The sequence below is a fragment of the Eptatretus burgeri genome, chromosome 8, assembly GCF_056783735.1.
Source record: "Eptatretus burgeri isolate ZD-2024b chromosome 8, Ebu_testis_v1, whole genome shotgun sequence".
Classification (NCBI taxonomy): domain Eukaryota; kingdom Metazoa; phylum Chordata; class Myxini; order Myxiniformes; family Myxinidae; genus Eptatretus; species Eptatretus burgeri.
Window position 1 is genome coordinate 73,936,194 of NC_140968.1, and position 20,000 is coordinate 73,956,193.

The following is a 20,000-nucleotide window of genomic DNA, read 5'->3' on the forward strand; positions in this document are numbered from 1 at the left end:
TGCGTTTTAACCGCTGGTGCGTGCCGACTATTTTTGGTCAAATCTGTGGTAATTACCTCACAGTCTATCTCGGTTCAGACAATGCTAGACCAATGGAAGGAAAGGACAAACACGGACGGGTTGGAAATCGACAAATGATTTATTAACAATAAAATAAATAACTAAAAAAACTTTTTATTTTCTGAGGTAAATAAAGAATAAATTTCAAAGCAAAATCAATCAAAATGCCAAGAAAGAGACAAAGAGCAGATGCTTATCGGGGGTTGACTTACTTACAGCTCAACACGGACATGGGTATCCAACAGATCATTCGCCAGGGGGAAGAATCATCTCGCTCACCAGAGTCGTCGTCCGTAAAGTGAAAACATCCTGAAATGTGTGCGTGCGTGTCACGTCCGTCACCAGCACCCAGCCTTGAGCGCCAACCGACGTCTGGGAGGGCACCGAGATCGTCTGTCGTGGGTTTCAGACCCTAGTGCTGCGACAAGGGCAGCTCCTCACACTTCACGATGTGGCATCCAGTGACCCACACGGTGACCCAACTGGTGGCATCCAGTGACCCACACGGTCCGTTGATGACTGACCCGCGCCTCACTCGTCAGCGCTGCTCACACCCACACGCTCGCTTGCTCACTTGCGGACTTGTACGCTTCCTCCTCCTCCTTTTCCTCTCTGGCTTTCTTTCTCTTTCTTCTCTCTGCCCCCTCTTACTTCCCTCTCCTCTTTTCCTCTCACTTCTCTCGCCCTTTTCCTCTCACTTTTCTCTCTGGTTCGCTTCTTCCCTCGCGCACTTTAACTCTTGCTTTCTTTCTCGTTCTCTTCTCCCTCCTTTCTCTCGCCGCCGCTTTCTTCTCTCGCCTCTTTTCCTCACTTCTCTCGCCCTTTTCCTCTAACCTTTCTCTCCGGCTTTCTTTTACTTCTCCCTCTCTCTCTCTCTGCCTCCACTTACTTCTCTCGCCTCTTTTCCTCTCACTTTTCTCTCCGGTTCGCTTCTTCCCTCGTGCGCTTCAACTCTCGCTTTCTCGCTTGTTCTCTTCTCGCTCTTTCTCTCACCTTCGCTTTCTTCTCTCGCCTCTTTTCCTCTCACTTCTCTCGTCTCCGACTTTCTTTTACTTCTCTCTCTTCAGAACGGACCTCCAATTCGTTTTTATATCTGCGGCCGTCTCCGTGGGCGCAGTCCGCCCCACTTGCACACGGTTACCATGACGACCTGTGCGCTCAAAAAAGGTGGGCGTCGGTACTTGCGAAAGAACGTTGCTGAGGAAAAATGAGGGCATGCGTCAGAGCTCGCGAAAGAAATGCTGAGGGAAAATGAGGGCGCACATCAGAGCTCGCGAAATAAATGCTGAGGAAAAATGAGGGCGCGCGTCAGAGCTCGCGAAATAAATGCTGAGGAAAAATGAGGGCGCACATCAGAGCTCGCGAAATAAATGCTGAGGAAAAATGAGGGCGCACATCAGAGCTCGCGAAATAAATGCTGAGGAAAAATGAGGGTGCGCGTCAGAGCTCGCGGAATAAATGCTGAGGAAAAATGAGGGCGCGCGTCAGAGCTCGCGAAATAAATGCTGAGGAAAAATACGGGCGGGCTTCAGAGCTCGCGAAAAATGTGTGTGAACGTGTCTGTCGTAAAGAAAAAAGCTTCCCAGAAAGGGGCTGTTGTCACACCTTGACGATTTAGCCAGCGTATGCCGATTTATGAAAAATTTGTCGAAAACGCTGGCACACATCAAATACGTTATGGGTCGGTTGTGTATACGTTAAGAGCACGCTGAAAAACACTGCCATACATCGTAGTACGCTGGCTTTAATCGTTGTACTTTGCGGTTGTCCGCAAATTTTAGCATGTTTGAAATTTTACGACGTATGCCAGCGTATGGCTCACATGTTCCGCATACGCTGGGAATAAGTTGTAGGCACGTTATGCGATCGTTGGCACACGTTACTTGTAAATTACTCATAAGTCGAAACACGTCGAGGTAATGATTAGCGTTCCAGAAACTTATTTATAACCTATGAGTAATGTGTTGTAGGCACGTTACACGATCGTTGACACACGTCGAGGCACGTTATGCGATCGTTGGCACACGTCGACACACGTTACTTGTAAGTTACTCATAAGTCGAAACACGTCGAGGTAATGCCTAGCGTACCCAAAACTTATTTCTAACCTGAGTAACGTGCTTTGAATCTATGAGTAACGTACCTCCAACGCATATTGACGTATGTAGACGTATTTGATTGACGTCTTCCGGACGACCACATAACTTACTGAACGTGTTTCAAATTTACGGCTGACGTATAATGGCGTATTGGCAGCGTTTAAAAAAAGAAAAAAAAAGCAACACCAACTTCCGCTATTTCGTCACGTGCTGTTACGTCACGTCCGATTGCCTCTTCAGTTTGCTCATCTTATTCTTAGTTCCTCCTCTGTGAATATTTTCTGTTTAAGGATATTGTCACGTCGACGTCGAAACTTAAAAGCAAATGTCCGAATATATTTTTGAAATTCGTGATAGACTAAAAAACAAACAAAAAAACACACAACAACAACAACAACAACTTCAGATATTTCATCAAGTGCCTTCACGGAGCCAAGGAGAAAAAAAGAAAATGTGCCTTGACGGAGAAAATAAGTTCCGGGTCTGCTAAACATTACCTCGACGTGTTTCGACTTATGATTAACTTACAAGGAACTTGTGTCGACGTGTGTCAACGATCGCATATCATGCCTACAACTTATTCCCAGCGTAGCGGAACGTGTGAGCCATAGGGCCAGTATGTCGTACAATTTTCAGCATGCTTGAAATTTCATGACGTACAAGGCGTATTACGATGTATGGCAGTGTTTTTCAGCGTGCTCTTAACGTATACACAACTTACCCATAACGTATTCGACGTGTGCCAGCGTTTTAGCCAAATTTTTGAGAGGTCGGCATACGCTGGCGAAATCGTCAAGGTGTGACTGCGATGTTGACACTTCCAATTCTCAGGCGGTTATGATTTAAATCGGCTAGCGGCAGCTTTTGAATAGGCTACGCCACGTGATCGTCGGCGATACGTGCAGTGCGCTATGCATACGTTAGACTATCGTTGGGCAAAGGTTGTGAACGCCGACAACACGCTAATCATTCGTTGGTCTAAGTTATCTATATGTGGTTAAAACGTTCTGTGTACGTTACTAATACGTTATGCATACGTCCAACTCATTATGAATACGTCCAAAACTTAAAAAAAAACATCAATTTCAGCGTACGCCAACGTTTTACATACATTTTTATACGTTGCCATTGCTGGCTAAAACGTCAAGGTGTGACAGGGCCCGAAGAGAGGTGATCTATTCTTTACCCTTCTCAACGCATCACATTTAAAATCCCATCAGACATGAGGATGGGGCAAATCTGAACATGCATTTAAGGAAATAATTGTCTGAGGACCTGGATGTGTGGATGCATTCATCAGACCGGATGCTGAAATCCATAACAATATATATATATATATATATATATATATATATATATATATATATATATATATATATATATATATATATATATATATATATATATATATATATATATATATATATACTGTATATACATACATACACACACACACACACACACACACACACACACACACACACACACACACACACACACACACACACAACCGGTCGAAAGTTTTAGAACACCCTCATTTTTACAATTTTTACTGAAATTTAAGCAGTTTAATGTTTCAATGTACTCTGAAATTAAAGCACAGATCAAATAAACAATTGCAGATAAAAAAGAAATCATGGAATCGTTTTGTTGAACAAAATTTAATCCAAATTTTTGACTCATCAAAGTAACCACCTTTTGCAGATATAACAGCCGAACATACTCGTGGTATTCTTTCTACAATGGAAATCAAATATTGTTCGGAAAGTTCTTCCCAACACTTGCAGAAGTTCCCACAAATGTGTTACACTTGTCGGTTGCTTTGCTTTCACCCTTCTGTCCAGTTCATCCCTAACCAGCTCGATGGAGTTTAAATCTGGAGACTGTGCTGGCCATACCATGATTTGAAGCCTATCGTCTTGTTCTTTTCTTCTAAGGTAGTTCTGACGTAGCCTTGAGGTATGTTTTGGGTCGTTATCTTGCCATAGGATGAACCCCTGACCAACTTGGCGAAGACCAGAGGATATTGCATGGCACTGCAAAATGCTGTGGTAGCCCTTTTGTTTCAGGATGCCAGTCACTCTGTGAAACTCGCCGACTCTAAATACAGCAAAAGAGCCCCAGATCATCACGCTTCCTCCTCCATGTTTGACAGTTGGTGTCACATACTGAGATATACCATCCTTTGGCCGACTTGACGGCGTACAAAAACCTTGCGTGATGAACCGAAGATTTCAAATTTTGATTCATCGGTCCATAAAACCTTCTTCCAGTTTTCAGTCGTCCACTGGCGGTGCTTCATGGCCCAGCCAAGCCTCTTTTTCTTATTTTGCCATCTTCGCAATGGCTTTCTTACTGCCACTCGACCTGTCAAACCTGCAGCTCTGAAGTCTTCTCTTCACAGTTGAAACTGAGACTTCCTTACTTCGACCAGTGTTAAGCTGTGCTTGAAGCTGCTGTCCTGTGAGCCACCTGTCACGCAAGCTGTTGACTCTCAGAAACTTGTCTTCTGATTGTGTTGTGGCTTTGGGTCTGCCAGACCTCTTCCTATCAGAGTTTCCTCCAGTTTCCAAGTGCCTTTTGATGGTGTAGAAAACTGTACTCACTGACACCTTGGCTCCTTTGCAATTTCTCTCAAGGAAAGGCCAACACTTTAAGGGTTATAATGGTCTGTCTGTCTTCCTTTATTAATTGTCTTTTTCACGCCATTATGATAGCAATACACTACTTCCTGCAGTGCAATGTTGTCCAAATAATGCTTCCGAGGGTATAGCAACACAATCTGTTCCAACACTGCTTTTATACAGACAGAGGTTTTGAAACTAATCAACAAAAGTTGGGACACCTGCAGGAATTGTTTGCATTAACTTTCAAGGCTTAATTTACTTCCATTGCTGTAGAATAGTTGCAGTTGCTAACCCATGACTTGTTCCCTGAAAAGGGCCTTTTTAACAACTCTGAAATTTACATTATTTTTCAGTTTTTTGAAACCTACACTTTTTTTTATAACTTCTGGCAGTTTAACACTAAGCTTTGTACCATTTCAGGTTATTCATTGGACTTGAACTGCTTAAATTTCAGTAAAAAGTGGAAAAATGGTGGTGTTCTTAAACTTTTGTCTGGTAGTGTATGTATGTATGTATATATATATATATATATATATATATATATATATATATATATATATATATATATATATATATATATATATATATATATATATATATATATATATATATACAGCTCTGGAAAAAAATAAGAGATCACTCCAAAAAAAATTTAAATCAGCATCTCTACATGTCTGGCAGCCATTCCTTTCCAGTGTCTGTTGAATTTCAACACAGGCACACCTCATTCTACTTAGTGAGGTACTGATTAGGTGATCACCTGAACCGTATCTCATTTAACAAGGAAAAGTATAAAAACCACGGCTGTGGTCATCACTATCCTCTTGCAATAGGACAAGCTGGATGGCAAAAACAGTGCTTGTAGTACCTCAAAAGTAATTGGAATCAAAAAAAGAAAAAACTATTGACCATGCCAAAAGAGTTGAAAAGAAAAGTTTTGAGTTCGGAAAAAAGGGCTCAATACTGGTTTTACTGGCAGAGGAATACAGTGAGCGTCACGTTGCTTCCATCTTTAAAATTTCAAAGACGGCAGTTCATAAGAAGAAGGTCAAGCAGCAGGCATTGGGGACAACAAAGCCACAGACTGGCAGAGGGCGAAAACGACTTTCCACTGACCGGGATGACCGCGAACTCATTCGAATGTCACTCAACAACCGTAGGATGACATCAAGTGACCTACAAAAATAATGGCAAACGGCAGCTGGGGTGAAGTGCACGGCGAGGATGGTTCAAAACAGGCTCCTCGGGGCAGGGCTGAAGTCGTGCAAAGCTCAAAAAAGCCCTTCATCAATGAGAAGCAATGAAGAGCCAGGCTGAGGTTTGCAAAAGACCATAAGGATTGGACCGTAGAGGACTGGAGTAAGGTAATCTTCTCTGATGAGTCCAATTTTCAGCTTTGCCCAACACCTGGTCATCTAATGGTTAGACGGAGACCTGGAGAGGCCTACAAGCCACAGTCTCGCACCCACTGTGAAATTTGGTGGAGGATCAGTGATGATCTGGGGGTGCTTCAGCAACGCTGGAATCGGGCAGATTTGTCTTTGTGAAGGACTCATGAATCAAGCACGTACAAGGTTGTCCTGGAAGAACACTTGCTTCTTTCTGCTCTGACAATGTTCCCCAACTCTGAGGATTCGTTTTTCCAGCAGGACAATGCTCCATGCCACACAGCCAGGTCAATCAAGGTTTTGGTGGAGGACCATCAGATCAAGACCCTATCATGGCCAGCCCAATCTCCAGACCTGAGCCCCATTGAAAACCTCTGGAATATGATCAAGAGGAAGATGGATGGTCACAAACCATCAAACAAAGCCGAGCTGCTTTAATTTTTGCGCCAGGAGTGGCATAAAGTCACCCAACAGCAATGTGAAAGACTGGTGGAGAGCATGCCAAGATGCATGAAAGCTGTGATTGAAAATCAGGGTTATTCCACAAAATGTTGATTTCTGAACTCTTCCTAAGTTAAAACATTAGTATTGTGTTGTTTAAAAATGAAAATGAACTTGTTTTGTTTGTATTATTTGAGGTCTGAAAACACTGAAGCTTTGTTGTTATTTTGACCAGTTGTCATTTTCTGCAAATAAATGCTCTAAATGACATTATTTTTATTCGGAATTTGGGAGAAATGTTGTCAGTAGTTTATAGAATAAAACAAAAATGTTCATTTTCCTCAAACATATCTATAAATAGAAAAACCAGAAAAACTGATAATTTTGCAGTGGTCTTAATTTTTTCCAGACCTGTATATATCATCACTGCATGCTGAGTACAATGTAATGGTGATAGAAATCTTCCATCTGCTTGGAAATTAGCCAATATCACTGCATTGCTTAAAAAAAAGGTGCTAAGACTGATCCCATTAACCACAGACATGCTATCAGCTTAGGCCTAGGTCACATTTGCCACGGTGGCCGTGGGGTCTCCAAAATCTGTGGCCACTAGCAATTATACGGTGGCCGCAGTATTTCCACGGTCACACAATGTAGCAGTCACATATGTTTTTATTTTTCGGGTAGCCGCACGGCGTATTTAGAAATCGTGGAGACCGAAAATGTGGGGGTGCTGTATGGTCTTTGATTTGATGTCGCACGGTGACCTTAGGGCGTTCCTGCGGCGGCCATAGAATTTTCAAGGCAGACGCAAGGTGCCCACAAGGCGACCGCAAGGTGCCCGCAAGGCGAACGTGCGGCCAGATGGACGGTAACGAGTGGGTATATATACCAGTTCTTTTTTTTTACTGAAATAAAAATATACCAGTATATATATAACTGAATATACTATAACTATAATATACCGTGATGCCCCCAGAATCCGAATGCCCCATTGTTTGAACAAATTGGAATCCGAACAATTTTTTCGAGAAAATTTTGCCCTAAAAACCTCATACATTTAAAAAACTGAACACAACGAAGCGTTCATGTTTGTTCACGTGTCTCCCCCACCTGTTCGAGCCGCATCTTCGCGCTTTGTTCATTCAGTTCGTCAGTGGAAGTCCTCGTGAAAGCATCTCTCGTGTGTCGATCGATACTTTAGGCCTCAGTCACATTTGCTCTTCGGCGAGGATACAGCGGCCGTACGCCCTCTGAATTGACAGAAACGTGTGGCGGCCGCAGAAAAACTGAGGTGGCCTCAGGGTGGCCCTACGCAGTATGGCTATCTTTTACAGGCCATAGTGGTCGCCGTGGAATTATAACGCGGAGTTATAACTTTTTTCATTTCTACGTTCGCCGTAGAAATTCGACAAGCCGAAACAAAAGAACTGGTTAAAAAAAACAAAAAAAACATTAACCCATTCGTTACCGTCCGTCTGGCCGCACGTTCGGCTGAGGGCCCCCCTGCGGGCACCTTGAGGCTACCTTGCGTCTGCCTTGAAAATTTTATGGCCGCCGCAGGAACGCCCTAAGGTCACCGTGCGACATCAAATCAAAGACCATACGGCACCCCCACGTTTTTGGTCTTCACAATTTATAAATACCCCGTGCGTCTACCCGAAAAATAAAAACATATGTGACTGCTACATTGTGTGACCGTGGAAATACTGCGGCCGCTTTATAATTGCTAATGCCCGTACATTTTGGAGACCCTCCGGCCGCCGAGCCAAATGTGACAGGCCTCACTTCGTGTTTTCACCTTCATTTGTGATGTTTGTTTTTTTAATCATCTTGTGTTTTAATTTATAACAAAAAAGCAATCCGATCACGTGGTGTGACGGACTGTCGGGCAAGGATTGAATTTCACAGAAAAACCGGTTGTAATTTGGAATATCCATGATTATGTCAGCCCGATGCGTTTGATGAAAGTGATTGTGGTTCTGCGGGCATCATGTTTGATGAGCTGCCCTAGGGGCAGCGCTCTTGCAGAGTGCGCGAGCGATCGGAACCCAGGATGGAGCTCGAGCCTGTGTGGACCTTTGGATTGGTGATTGTACCAGTTTACATGCAATACACCGCCACCGAAGGTCATTTACTCATCTTATTTTACCTTAAACATGGGGAATTTCAGTTTAAAGTGTCTTGAAAGTGGGTTTTCTTTGGGTCCACGAGCGGGTTAATTCACTCCATTATTTCTTATTGGGAAAATATTTTTGGAATCCGAACTTTTTGCAATCCGAACAGCCTCCTGGAACGAATTAAATTGGGATTCTGGGGGCACCACTGTATAGGCAAACACCTATACTCCGATCTCTAGCGGTAGCGCACGGTGGACGCACGGTCGACGCAGACTGCCACGGAGGCCTACGTAGGTGCACGGCAGGCGTAGGGGAACCGTGCGTCGACCCTGCGTTGCCCGCAGGTAGTCACACAGACCACAAGGCCACCGTACGGCGACCATGGAAATAGTGCGGCTGCCGTAATTTTTTGGGGGTTGGGAAAATTCATTTTTCATTGAGAAGAGCTTACGGCAGCCACACGAATAACGCAAGCCCACCGTACGCCCTGCGTACGGTCGACGTGGAACACATCTACATCATAGCTTGGCTTGTCGAATTGCTACGGCGAACGTAGAAATGAAAAAAAGTTATAACTCCGCGCTATAATTCCACGGTGCCCCTATGGCCTGTAAAATATAGCCAAATGGCGTGGGACCTCCCTGAGGCCACCTCAGTTTCTCTGCGGCCGCCGCACGTTTCTGTCAATTCAGAGGGCGTACGGCCGCCGTATCCTCGCCGTAGAGCAAATGTGACCTAGGCCTTACTTCCAATCATCAGCAAGATCATGGAATCCATTATCGCAGCTAATATCAAATCCTTCCTTTTCTCCAACAACCTCATCTCAGATCACAAATTTGGATTCAGACCAGGTCACTCCACCTTGGACATGCTGCTTCAACTTACCCAACAATGGATGGAGGCCCTCATTGTCAGACATGAGATCAGGACTGTCTCTCTGGACACATCTCATGCTTCCAATTCAGTCTGGCATCCTGCATTGCTCTCCAAACTTGTCTGGAATCCAAGGCCAACTCCACACATGGCTTACTGACTTGCTCTGCCCTCGTAGTCAACATTTGTCACTCAAAGGAATCTTTTCATCTACTCTCCTTTTCAATGCTGAATTGCCCCAAAGGGTTACCTACATTGCTCAGCTTGACACCGTGAAAACCAAAGCCTTCAAGATCGTTGGAATCTTTCACGCTGAAGCTGAGTTTATGGGCTTATCACTTTCCTGTCACAGACAGGTCGATGGTCTCTTTCTTCTACCACCTCATTTCTGGTATTGCATCCTGTATTCCTTCCGTGCTTTGCCTCCACCACCCCCCAGGCACACATGGTCCACCATCACCCACTGTTCTGATGAAACTACTTAAATCCAGGATCGCTGCTCACCTCCACTTATTCATTCCTCTTTTTCCCTACCCGTGAAACCAACTTCCATATTGCCATTTCATTCTTCCCTTCAGGTCTTCAAGACAGCTGTTCACCACCATCTCAGATCTTCATTAATCCAAAAACATGATTTTTCTATCCTCGATAAGCTCTCTTCCCCACCCCACCCTATATCCTCCTTGCAAATTTCCAGTTTTTCCTTCCTGAGAGTTTCTTTCTGTATTTATCTTGACAAACCCAAATATCCTCTCCTGCCCTCCATTCTTCCCGACACCCATTGTTTCTCCAAGTCTCCATCTATCTTGGCGTTCATCTTCTTTGTTTCTGTTCTCTCTCTCTCTCTCTCTCTCTCTCTCTCTCTCTCTCTCTCTCTCTCTCTCTCTCTCTCTCTCTCTCTCTGTTTCTCTCTCTGTTTCTTTCTCGCACTCTCTCTCTCTCTCACGTGCTCTCTCTCTCCATCGCACTCTCTCTCTGTCTCGCTCACTCTCTCGCTCACTCTCTCGCTCACTCTCTCGCTCCCTTTCTCGCTCACTCTCTCGCTCACTCTCTCGCTCACTCTCTCGCTCACTCTCTCGCTCACTCTCTCTACTGTTCCTTTCGTCCTGTTATGTCCTGATCCGTTCAATGTTTTTGTGGCTCTTCCACTAGCCTTGACTATATACAAAAAAAAAAAAAAAACTGCTCAGCCATGCCACCTGCCACTGCTATTACCCCTCACGTGCTGTGTCATTTTTGTTGGGCCATATAGGCCAGAATACCCTGCCGAAGGCCACATGGGCCATGTGTCAAGGCCAATTGGTCGAGTTTCTTGATTATATATTGGGACACCAGGGCAATTGTTTGTGTTGGACCAAATGGGCCGAAGACCACTTCTTGTTTATTGGGCCCCAATGGCCATTTGTTGGATCATGAAGACTTATTGACTGTTGAGAGCCCACCCACACCCTTTATTCGTTTTTGCAGGCCATACAGGTCAAATTAAGAACTCCACTTGTGGAGAGGTCATAGTGTTACGGATTTGGAAACCTTTTGCACACAAACAGCCAGAGTCCCCGCAGTTCAGTTATTTCGATAAGTATGTGTTTATAGTTAGGGTCCTGTCCTTCTGTCTAATGGGTTAATTTCATGTGTGCGCTGCGGGTTTCTTTTATAGTCAGGTTTTTTTTACATCTCGAAGCCGCACAACGCCAACAAAACCCTCGCTTCACTCCTCCTCCCACTCTGCGGGCGAGCAGGCGCTTCACCCACCCAGCTTTACTACTTCGCACCATCGACGCCATTGCCCACGTGCGCTCGACAACGGACGTGAGTGGAGGTTTCCTCACCTCAGAGCTCCGACTCCACCCAGGAAAGGAGGGAGTTCCACCCTGTCCAATCAGGGCAAAAATCACCTCAGGACTGACTCCGCCCCGGCCAGATGGAGTGTTCGTCCCCACCAATGAGGGGAGGCCACTGATCACCCGACAACCCCTCGTCCAATCCGGAGGCGAGTTCCCTCAGAGCAGTTCCCTCGACCTGTGGGGAGGGGTGGGGGGTGGGAAAGGATAAGTAAAGGTGGCGAGCTGTCGTAAAAGGAAGAGAGTGGAGTCTTCGTCTTTGCTCTTGGCCCTTTGGTCTGTCGTCGTCGTCGTCTGCGGTCTTTTCCGGGGTTCCTCATGGTGGTGGTGGTGGTCGAGCATCCAGGACCGTGGTGCTCGATCGTCGTTCGTGGCAGCCAGGATCGTGGGCTCGGTGGATGCCTGGTCGTGGGTTTGAGTCCCACCGTGGTGGGTTGGAGTCAGTGTGATCACACGAGGCAGACAGGTACCTGGCCAGGCTCTGTCCCCCCAGCTGAACTATCCTCCCGAGCTGAAGGGTCCAATAAAAACCCGATGGGGTCCATTTCGTGTGTGTGTGTGCGTGCGTGCGTGCGTGCGTGCGTGCGCGCGTGTGCGTGTGTGTGTGGCGCCAGTCTGTTAAGTATAATTGTATAAGTGTTGATTGCTCATTGTACATTGCATTTTATTCGTGATTAAGTCTGCTCTGTGTCTTATTATTGTAAATAAATATGTTAAATGTTCCAGTTCGTTGCCTGTCATTTCTCCCATTGACCCAGCACAGTGCGGGCCTGAGAAGTAGTAAGGCCGTTCATGCCGTAAGTTGTCATTGGGACCGGCGCGGCTCTGGTAACTCCCGCTCGGTTACGCCGGACCCGAGTCGGTACATGCGACTCGGTTCGGACAGAGTCGGCCGAGGGTGTGGCTTCCCCGGTAGCTAGACGGCGTGAGTACTTAGGTAAATTGGAATAGACAAGTGGACCCTACCTCACGCCGTCGAAATATTGGCCTTCACGGTCCCTTAAGTGACCCGTCGACTCCGGAGTTATCCGGGGTGACGACCTTTTAATTCCGGTTTTTGGTGGGAGACGGCCCTATTGCTCCATCTCACGGTCGTTCCTCGCCACCGAACCCGGCACCACAACAAATTGGTGTTAGGAGCGGGATTTAACCCCTCTGCCTCCATAGAGAAATTCACGGGACACGGATCAGGGGTGCGTGGAGCAACCCCCCCCCCCCACATTCCCTCCAAATTAAGAGCATAAATTGTTCTCAGACGCACCATGGCGGGCCAAGACGGGCTGGAGCAGGTGGGTTTAGACCTAAGTTTAAGGGAATCCATGGTCCAGGACGACACCCCCATGCAGGAAGACATTTCCCTGCAGTTAAAAACCCAGAGGTTGTAATGGGCGCGGGAGGGGCGGTGTATAACCCCTCTCAGTCAAAATTCCCCCTCGATTCCTGTCGGGTCCGCGACCTATCGTGGTGGATCGGCTCCGCTCGAGCCATTGGGCATCGAACAGTTAATACGGATGATGCAAGCAATGGAAAACAGGATGGGAAACAAAATGGATGCGAATGCGCACCAAATGGATGCGAATAGGAGAGCAATGGAAAACAAAATGGACACGAGCCAGCACAATATGGAAAACATGGAAGGCCGCATGGATGTGAACATGCAGGCACTGAGTGGTGATATGTGAACACAGCGAGGGGAAATGCAGAGCATGGGGTTGAGCCTGCAGGCGAGTCTGGAGGAGGTGAAAGGCTAAATGCGGGCGATGGATTGGAAAATGGCGCTTGCACGTGGGGAAACGACCGAGTCAGGGGGGAGTGCAACGGTTTGTCGGCCCGCGATGGAGATGGGTAAGGTCGGGATGACGAGAGACGCCACCATAATTAAGGGGGAAACTGGTGAATTCGGACAGGGGGTGACGGAGAAATTATCAGGGACAAAAACCCAGGAATTAAAAGAAATAGAAGAGACACAGGAGATAGAACGGGTAAAAGACGAAATACAGGAAATTAAAGAGCACGCACACATAGGATTAATAGGGGACAATGGGGTTGAACTCGTGGAATGTCTCATGACCTGATTCGAGCATCAAGTTAGTCTCCCTCAGGAACAGGGGAGATGGTAAGTTCCCTCAAAGCAGATCGCGACCAGCTGGGTCCGGTAGAGCCGTACGAGGTTGAGCAGGTAGGTGAAAGATGCGAACGGGTCCATGCAGAATTTGGGGGTGGGGGTGGTAGAGACCTCTTGACCCCTTGAGTTAACACGAATCCCCGATGTTATTGCCCCGGAGTGCGTGTCGAGGTGTGCGAATGGTGTGTGTCATGGCATGCGTGAGTGTGTGCATGGAAATATACGACGGACGGATTCGGACGGGAATGACGAGCCTGGTAGGCCGCACAAAGTTATTTTGGTGATCGCGCCGGCTCCACGGGACGCTGCGTGCGAGATCCGTTCCGTGTTTTGCGAATGGCCCAAGCGCGCACGCACGTTTGCACGATCGGAAGCCGGCGCTGAAATGTCTCGTGTGGTACGAAACCGGCACGTGCACGGTTAAAAGGAAGATTGTATGAATTTGGAAAGCAGGGGTCCCCATGCGAGCACATGTGTGGAGCATCACGCACTGCATGTCGCATGTTCTGTTCACGGAACGCACGGAGCGAGTCCCCAGGACGACACGCTCGGGCGGGCCTGCACGGCAAGCTGCGTGACGTGTGCGAGTGACGTCACCGGGGATTTCGCGGCACGAAATGCGGGTGAGTGGCACACGGTGCTTCGCATGGCGGACCCCTCGAAAAGCGATGCGCGGGGCGACGACAAGGCCTCGATTATCGCCCAAATGAAGGGGATGTGCTAGTCGTAAACCGCCATCCTGGCGACGCAAAGATGGCCGAGCCTTGCACGAGTACACGATACCCCGGGCAGGATGTGGCAAGCATCCTCGCCCGGGCAAAGGAGCACTAGTTAGTGGGAAGGGTTTAGCGTAGATAGACCGGCCTCATGGGACAGGAACAGTTCCTCATGGGGCCGGTAGAACAGTTAGTGGGAATTTAGGTTAAATTTCGAAATGGATATTGGGAGACATGGCCAGACATGGTACGTGTAGTGGGGACGTAGCTTTGCAGTAGAGTTAAAAGGAACGTGCATTTGAGTAAGGCATGAAGTTAGATTGTGTTGAAAAAAAATAAATTGAGAAAGGAACATGATGAGTGAATGTGGGAGAGCTGGCCCAAGTGTGAATGGAGTGAATGTGGAATGCATGGTACGAATGAATGATTGAGGGGAGGAGTGAATCCCACCCAAGGGAACCCGGGGTCAGTGTAATGTTAGTTAGTGGGTTCGTTAAATTTACCAAAAGGAGGTCGCTTTGTTGTTGGTGTTGAGTGAAGGCTCGACACCTTTTTATTAGCTGCATCGCGTTGCGAACGCAGGCTCTAAGAGAGCTCCGCGTTGTTGTTCTTCTTCTTGTTGTTCTTCTTCTTCTGGTGAAGACAAAACCTTTATGACGCGGCTCTTGGACACATTTGTCCTTGTTGAAGGGTGCAGGAGTCCATTGACCGGCTGGGAGCGTGGCTGTGGAAAGGTGAGTACTGAGTAGAGGACCCCCGGGCACCGGAGTAGTCTGCCAGAGTCGGCCATTGGTCCAAGCGACCGGGATAGTGAAATGGGCATGGGCGACCCTCGGAAAGGCACCCGGGGCGCCAGAAATGCCACGTGGGCATATACCCGGGAGCAGCCAGGAAGGGCTCTCTCCGCATTCATACGGAGTAGGTAGGCTCGGAGACAGCCTCAGCTGCCCTGGGGTGCCGTAGTTCGAGTTCGGCAGAGGGGAATCTCTGCCAAGTGAGCCACGCTGCCCAGCGACTAAATTGTGCAAGGGCACGAGAGAATATTTGAGGGCCAGGCCCAAATTTGTAATGAACACCAACACAGGCGATGGGAATCATGGTTTCTCGAACCAATAGTTTAATGAGACAGGCATGTTGAAAAGCCCTGGGGATAGTTTAAAGTTTAATAAAGGATAGGGCAGATAGGAAATGTGTACCCCTCACACCATCCATCCCTTCGCTGCCCGTAGGCTGTTGGACTCACTTTGGGAAGATTGCTGAAATCTGTGGAGGTTATTCTGAGGCTCCATTGGGCTTCGAGACAGATCCACCTGTCTCTTCCTTATTCCCCTCAAGAAGGATCTTGGGGTTGGGGAGTAGGCAGGTAGGATAGATTAGCCGGACAAGGACAGTAGGAGGGTTTGGGACAAGCAATTGTAAAAAATAATAATAATAATAATCAAATAAAAATAAATAAAAAGGGGGGAAGTTTAAATTTTGTTGTTGCAAACTAAGAGAGTGGGTATGGACAGAGACAGGCAAAATGATAGGTTGGGGGGAGACAGTAGCGGAGCGGAGTGGCCGGCACCACAGCACTCCCTCCAGGACCTCATGGACCACACCAGAGGCCGGCCAGCTTCATATGCCGGCCTGTTTGTGCTACAGCTGCTGGTCCGCATTTGCCAAGCTTTGCCGTGCCATGCCTTGTTTGCCTGCCTTTGTCTTGACCCCATGCCTGCTTGCCCTTGGTTGCATGACCCCCATGTCACCATCTCACCATGTGCGCCAGGACCATCTTCCAGTGTGTTTGCAGAGACTGCCTTGCAGGCAGCTACTCCACAGGGACTGCGTTTGCGCAGCCCATGCATCTATTTTTGTGTTTTGCATTCATTCCAGGGGAGGATAAGAAAAGGTGGCGAGCTGTCGTAAAAGGAAGAGAGTAGAGTCGTCGTCGTCTTTGCTCTTGGCCCTTTGGTCTGTCGTCGTCGTCGTCGTCTGCGGTCGTGGTCTGCGGTCTTTTCCGGGGTTCCTCGTGGTGGTGGTGGTCAAGCAGCCAGGACCGTGGTGCTCGATTGTCGTTCGTGGCAGCCAGGATTGTGGGCTCGGTAGATGCCGGGTCGTGGGTTCGAGTCCCACCATGGTGTTTTGGAGTCGGTGTGACCGCAGGAGGGGGACAGGTACACAGCCAGGCTCTGTCCCCCCAGCTGAACTATCCTCCTGAGCTGACGGGTCCAATAAAGTCCCGACGGGGTCCATTTCTTTTTGTTGTATGTGTGTGTGGCACCAGTCTGTTAAGTAGAATTGTATAAATGATGATTGCTCATTGTACATTGCATTTTATTCGTGATTAAGTCTGCACTGTGTCTTACTTATTATTGTAAATAAATATCTGTTAAATGTTCCAGTTCGTTGCCTGTTGTTTCTACCATTAACCCAGCATGGTGTGGGCTTGAGAAGTAGTAAGGCCGTTCATGCCGTACGTTGTCATTGGGACTGGTGCGGCTCTGGTAACTCCCGCTCGGTTACGCCGGACCCGAGTCGGTGCATGCGACTCGGTTCGGACAGAGTCGGCCGAGGGTGTGGTTTCCCCGGTAGCGAGACGGCATGAGTACTTAGGTAAATTGGAATACACAAGTGGACCCTACCTCACGCCGTCAAAATATTGGCAACCACGGTCCTTTAAGTGACCCATCGACTCCGGAATTATCCGGGGTGACGACCTTTTAATTCCGATGTTCGGTGGGAGACGGCCCTATTGCTCCGTCTAGCGGTCGTTCCTCGCCACCGAACCCGGCACCGCAACAATATGGGCCAGACGGGAGCACTGGGTGCTGACAGGCCCTGAGGGCACTGAGGGCACTTGTAGTTCCAGGTCCCATGGCTCTAATGGACTGCATTGGTGGAGGGGTTTTATACCACTGGGTAGGAGGGTCCATAGACTTCATCGATTCTTCGGAGCAAGAAGAAAAAGAGGACCAGCCTCGGTAGAGGCTGAAGGAGGATGGTGGAGGTAGTGTTGTGGAAATGACTCCTCGTGGATTAAAAATGTTCAATTATAGCATCGTTATTTCCTTAAATTGCATGTCTATCATCAGCGTAAAAGTAATCAAATGTGTTATTTGATATGCGGAGCTTTATGTTTTAGATAGATACCTACAACCCATCTTAAAGTTTTATTTTTAAAACCGTCATCCCTTTCGACCTATATATTTGGTGTTTTACCCTTTGGATTCCCTCATTTATGTTCTTTTGAAGCGTCTGAAGCCTGGATGTGGCGGGAGAACAGATGTGCACCTTCAGCCGGGGATATTTACCTCAGAGTTGTTTGAGTGATGGGTCTCGAGGGATCGCTCCTCCCCCAGACTGGGCTCCAGCCCAATAGCTAGCACGAGGGGAGAGGTGAAGCACATCAGGGCTGAGGGTGGGGACCAGAAACTTTAAAAGCCCATGCAGTAGGGGGGAAGGGGGGGGAGGGGAAGAGTTCCCAGGAATCGGCTTGACAGTTTTCCAGAACTGGCTCAGAGGAGTTCCCAGACCAAACACCACGCAATGTTGCGCCGTGCTTGTCAGGCATTCCTGCTGCATGAGGCCCCCACTCAACCAGCTACACCTCTCATCATCCTCCTGTTTGCGTGTTATCAAGCTCCGGGACAGTGTGTTGACTGAGCTTGTGAGGGGACGCAACTTGCATCCCTTCCAGCTGTGTCAGAGGCATGGCTCTGGTATTTCCTGTCTTGTTTTCCTCTATCTAACATCTATCTCCTGTGTCGTGACTGATGGGCACAGATGAGGAAAAGGATAATGAAGGAATCCCATTCGTCGTTTGATACCGAGGGCACATATGATTGGTATTGGGTAAGGGGTGTATTTATTATGTAGTGATTTAACTATGGTGGTTGCATCATTTATTACCTCTGCCACCAAAGGTGGATGGAGGTTATGTTTTCATCCCTGTCTGTCTGTCTGTCTGTCTGTCTGTCTGTTTGCTTGTTTGTGAACAAAATATCTTAAAAAGTTGTGGATGGATTTGGACGAAATTTGGTGGAGAGCTTAGGTATGTGACAAAGACGAAATGATTAGATTTTGTTGAAGATCCGAATCCAGATCTGGATCCGAGAATTTTCAAGTGATTTTTTTCACCTCAGAGATAGGGCCAAAAACGACATAAAGCATGATATCTCAAAAAGTTGTTGACGGAGTCAGACGAAACTTGGTGGACAGGTTGGGTATGTAACAAGGAAGATTAATTCGATTTTGGTGAAGATCCAGATCCGAATCTGAGAATTTTTAAAGTTCTTTTTCACCATTGATTGATCAGACTAAAATGATACGTAGCACAATACTGTATCTCAAAATGTTATGGACGGATTCGGACAAAACTTGGTGTATGAGTTGGTTAGGTGACAAGAACAAGCTGATTAGATTTTAGTTCAGGTCCGAATCCAGTTCTGACCTGAAAGTGGCATACAAAATGTAAAGTAAGCCTGGCGGAGGTATGCTCTCCATCAAGTGCCCTTCTAGTTACCTCCGCCACCAAAGGTGAAGAAGATTATCTTTTCACCCCTTTCTGTCTGTTTGTTTGTGTTCAGAATATCTCAAAAAGTTGTTGACGGAATCTGATGAAATTTTGTGGACAGGTTGGGTTTGTGACAAGGACAAACTGATTAGATTTTGGGGAAGATCCGGATCCGGATACGACTACGAGAATTTTTTGAGTGATTCTTCACCACTGAGAGATAGGGCGAAAAACGATATGTTGCACGATATCTCAAAAAGTTGTGAACAGGTTGGGTGTGTGACAAGGATGAACTGATTATATTTTGGTGAAGATCTGAATCCAGATCAGGATCTGATAATTACCTCTGCCACCAAAGGTGAAGGAGGTTATGTTTTCACCCCTTTCGGTCTGTTTGTCTGTTTGTCTGTGTGCAGGATATCTCAAAATGTTGTGGACGGATCCGGATGAAATTTTGTGAGCATATTAGGTGTGTAATACGGACGAATTGATTTGAGTTTGGTGAAGATCCGAATCCGGATCTGAATACGAGAATTATTTAATTTTTTTAAGTGATTCTTCACCTTTGAGAGACAGGGCCAAAAAACGATCTAGTACTGTATAGCATGATATTTCAAAAATGTAATGGGACCGATATGTTCTCGTGGATCAGGCATTGCATGGTGGAGGTATAAGCTCTACAGAGTGCCCTTCTAGTTTATTTTTGTTCAAACCTCTGCCCACCAAAGTTGGACAGAGATTATGTTTTCAGCCCTGTGTGTCTAATTGTTTGTTTGTTACTTCCACCCACCTAAGGTGCTGGAGTATATGTTTTCACCCCTGTCTCTCTGTCTGTTTATTTGTTTGTTTGTGTGCAGGATATCTCAATGAGTTGAGGAAGGATTCTGATTAAATTTGGTTGAGAGGTTGGATGTGTGACATGGACGAATTGATTCGATTTTGGTGAATATCCGAATCTATATACCAAAATTTTAAAGTTGATTTTTCGTCGAGATAGGGCTAAAAATGAAGTACAGTATTGCAAGATATTTCAAAAAGTTATGGACGGATTCGGATGAAACTTAGTGGGCAGGTTTGGATGTGTGACAAGGCCGAATTGATTTGATCTTGGTGAAGATTCGGTTCCAGATAGAGGTATGTGCTCTACTGAGTGCTATTCTTGTTGGTTTGTTTGTCTGTTTCTTTGTTTGTCTATTTGGTTGTGTGCAGGATATC

The 20,000-nt window shown here is 46.8% G+C and overlaps 1 protein-coding gene across 6 annotated transcripts in view; it reads left to right on the plus strand.

Annotated features, from left to right (window-relative positions):
- BPTF (bromodomain PHD finger transcription factor) overlaps window positions 1–20,000 on the plus strand; it is a 232,626-nt gene that overhangs the window by 125,966 nt on the left and 86,660 nt on the right. For 5 of the 6 annotated variants that reach the window (XM_085892602.1, XM_085892604.1, XM_085892601.1 and 2 more), the window contains one exon: window positions 7,388–7,486. The exons of the other annotated variant lie outside the window; for it this stretch is intronic. In XM_085892602.1, coding sequence (XP_085748728.1) covers window positions 7,388–7,486 — 99 coding nt within the window. The remainder of the gene's footprint in view (window positions 1–7,387; window positions 7,487–20,000) is intronic. 6 annotated transcript variants of the gene reach the window in all.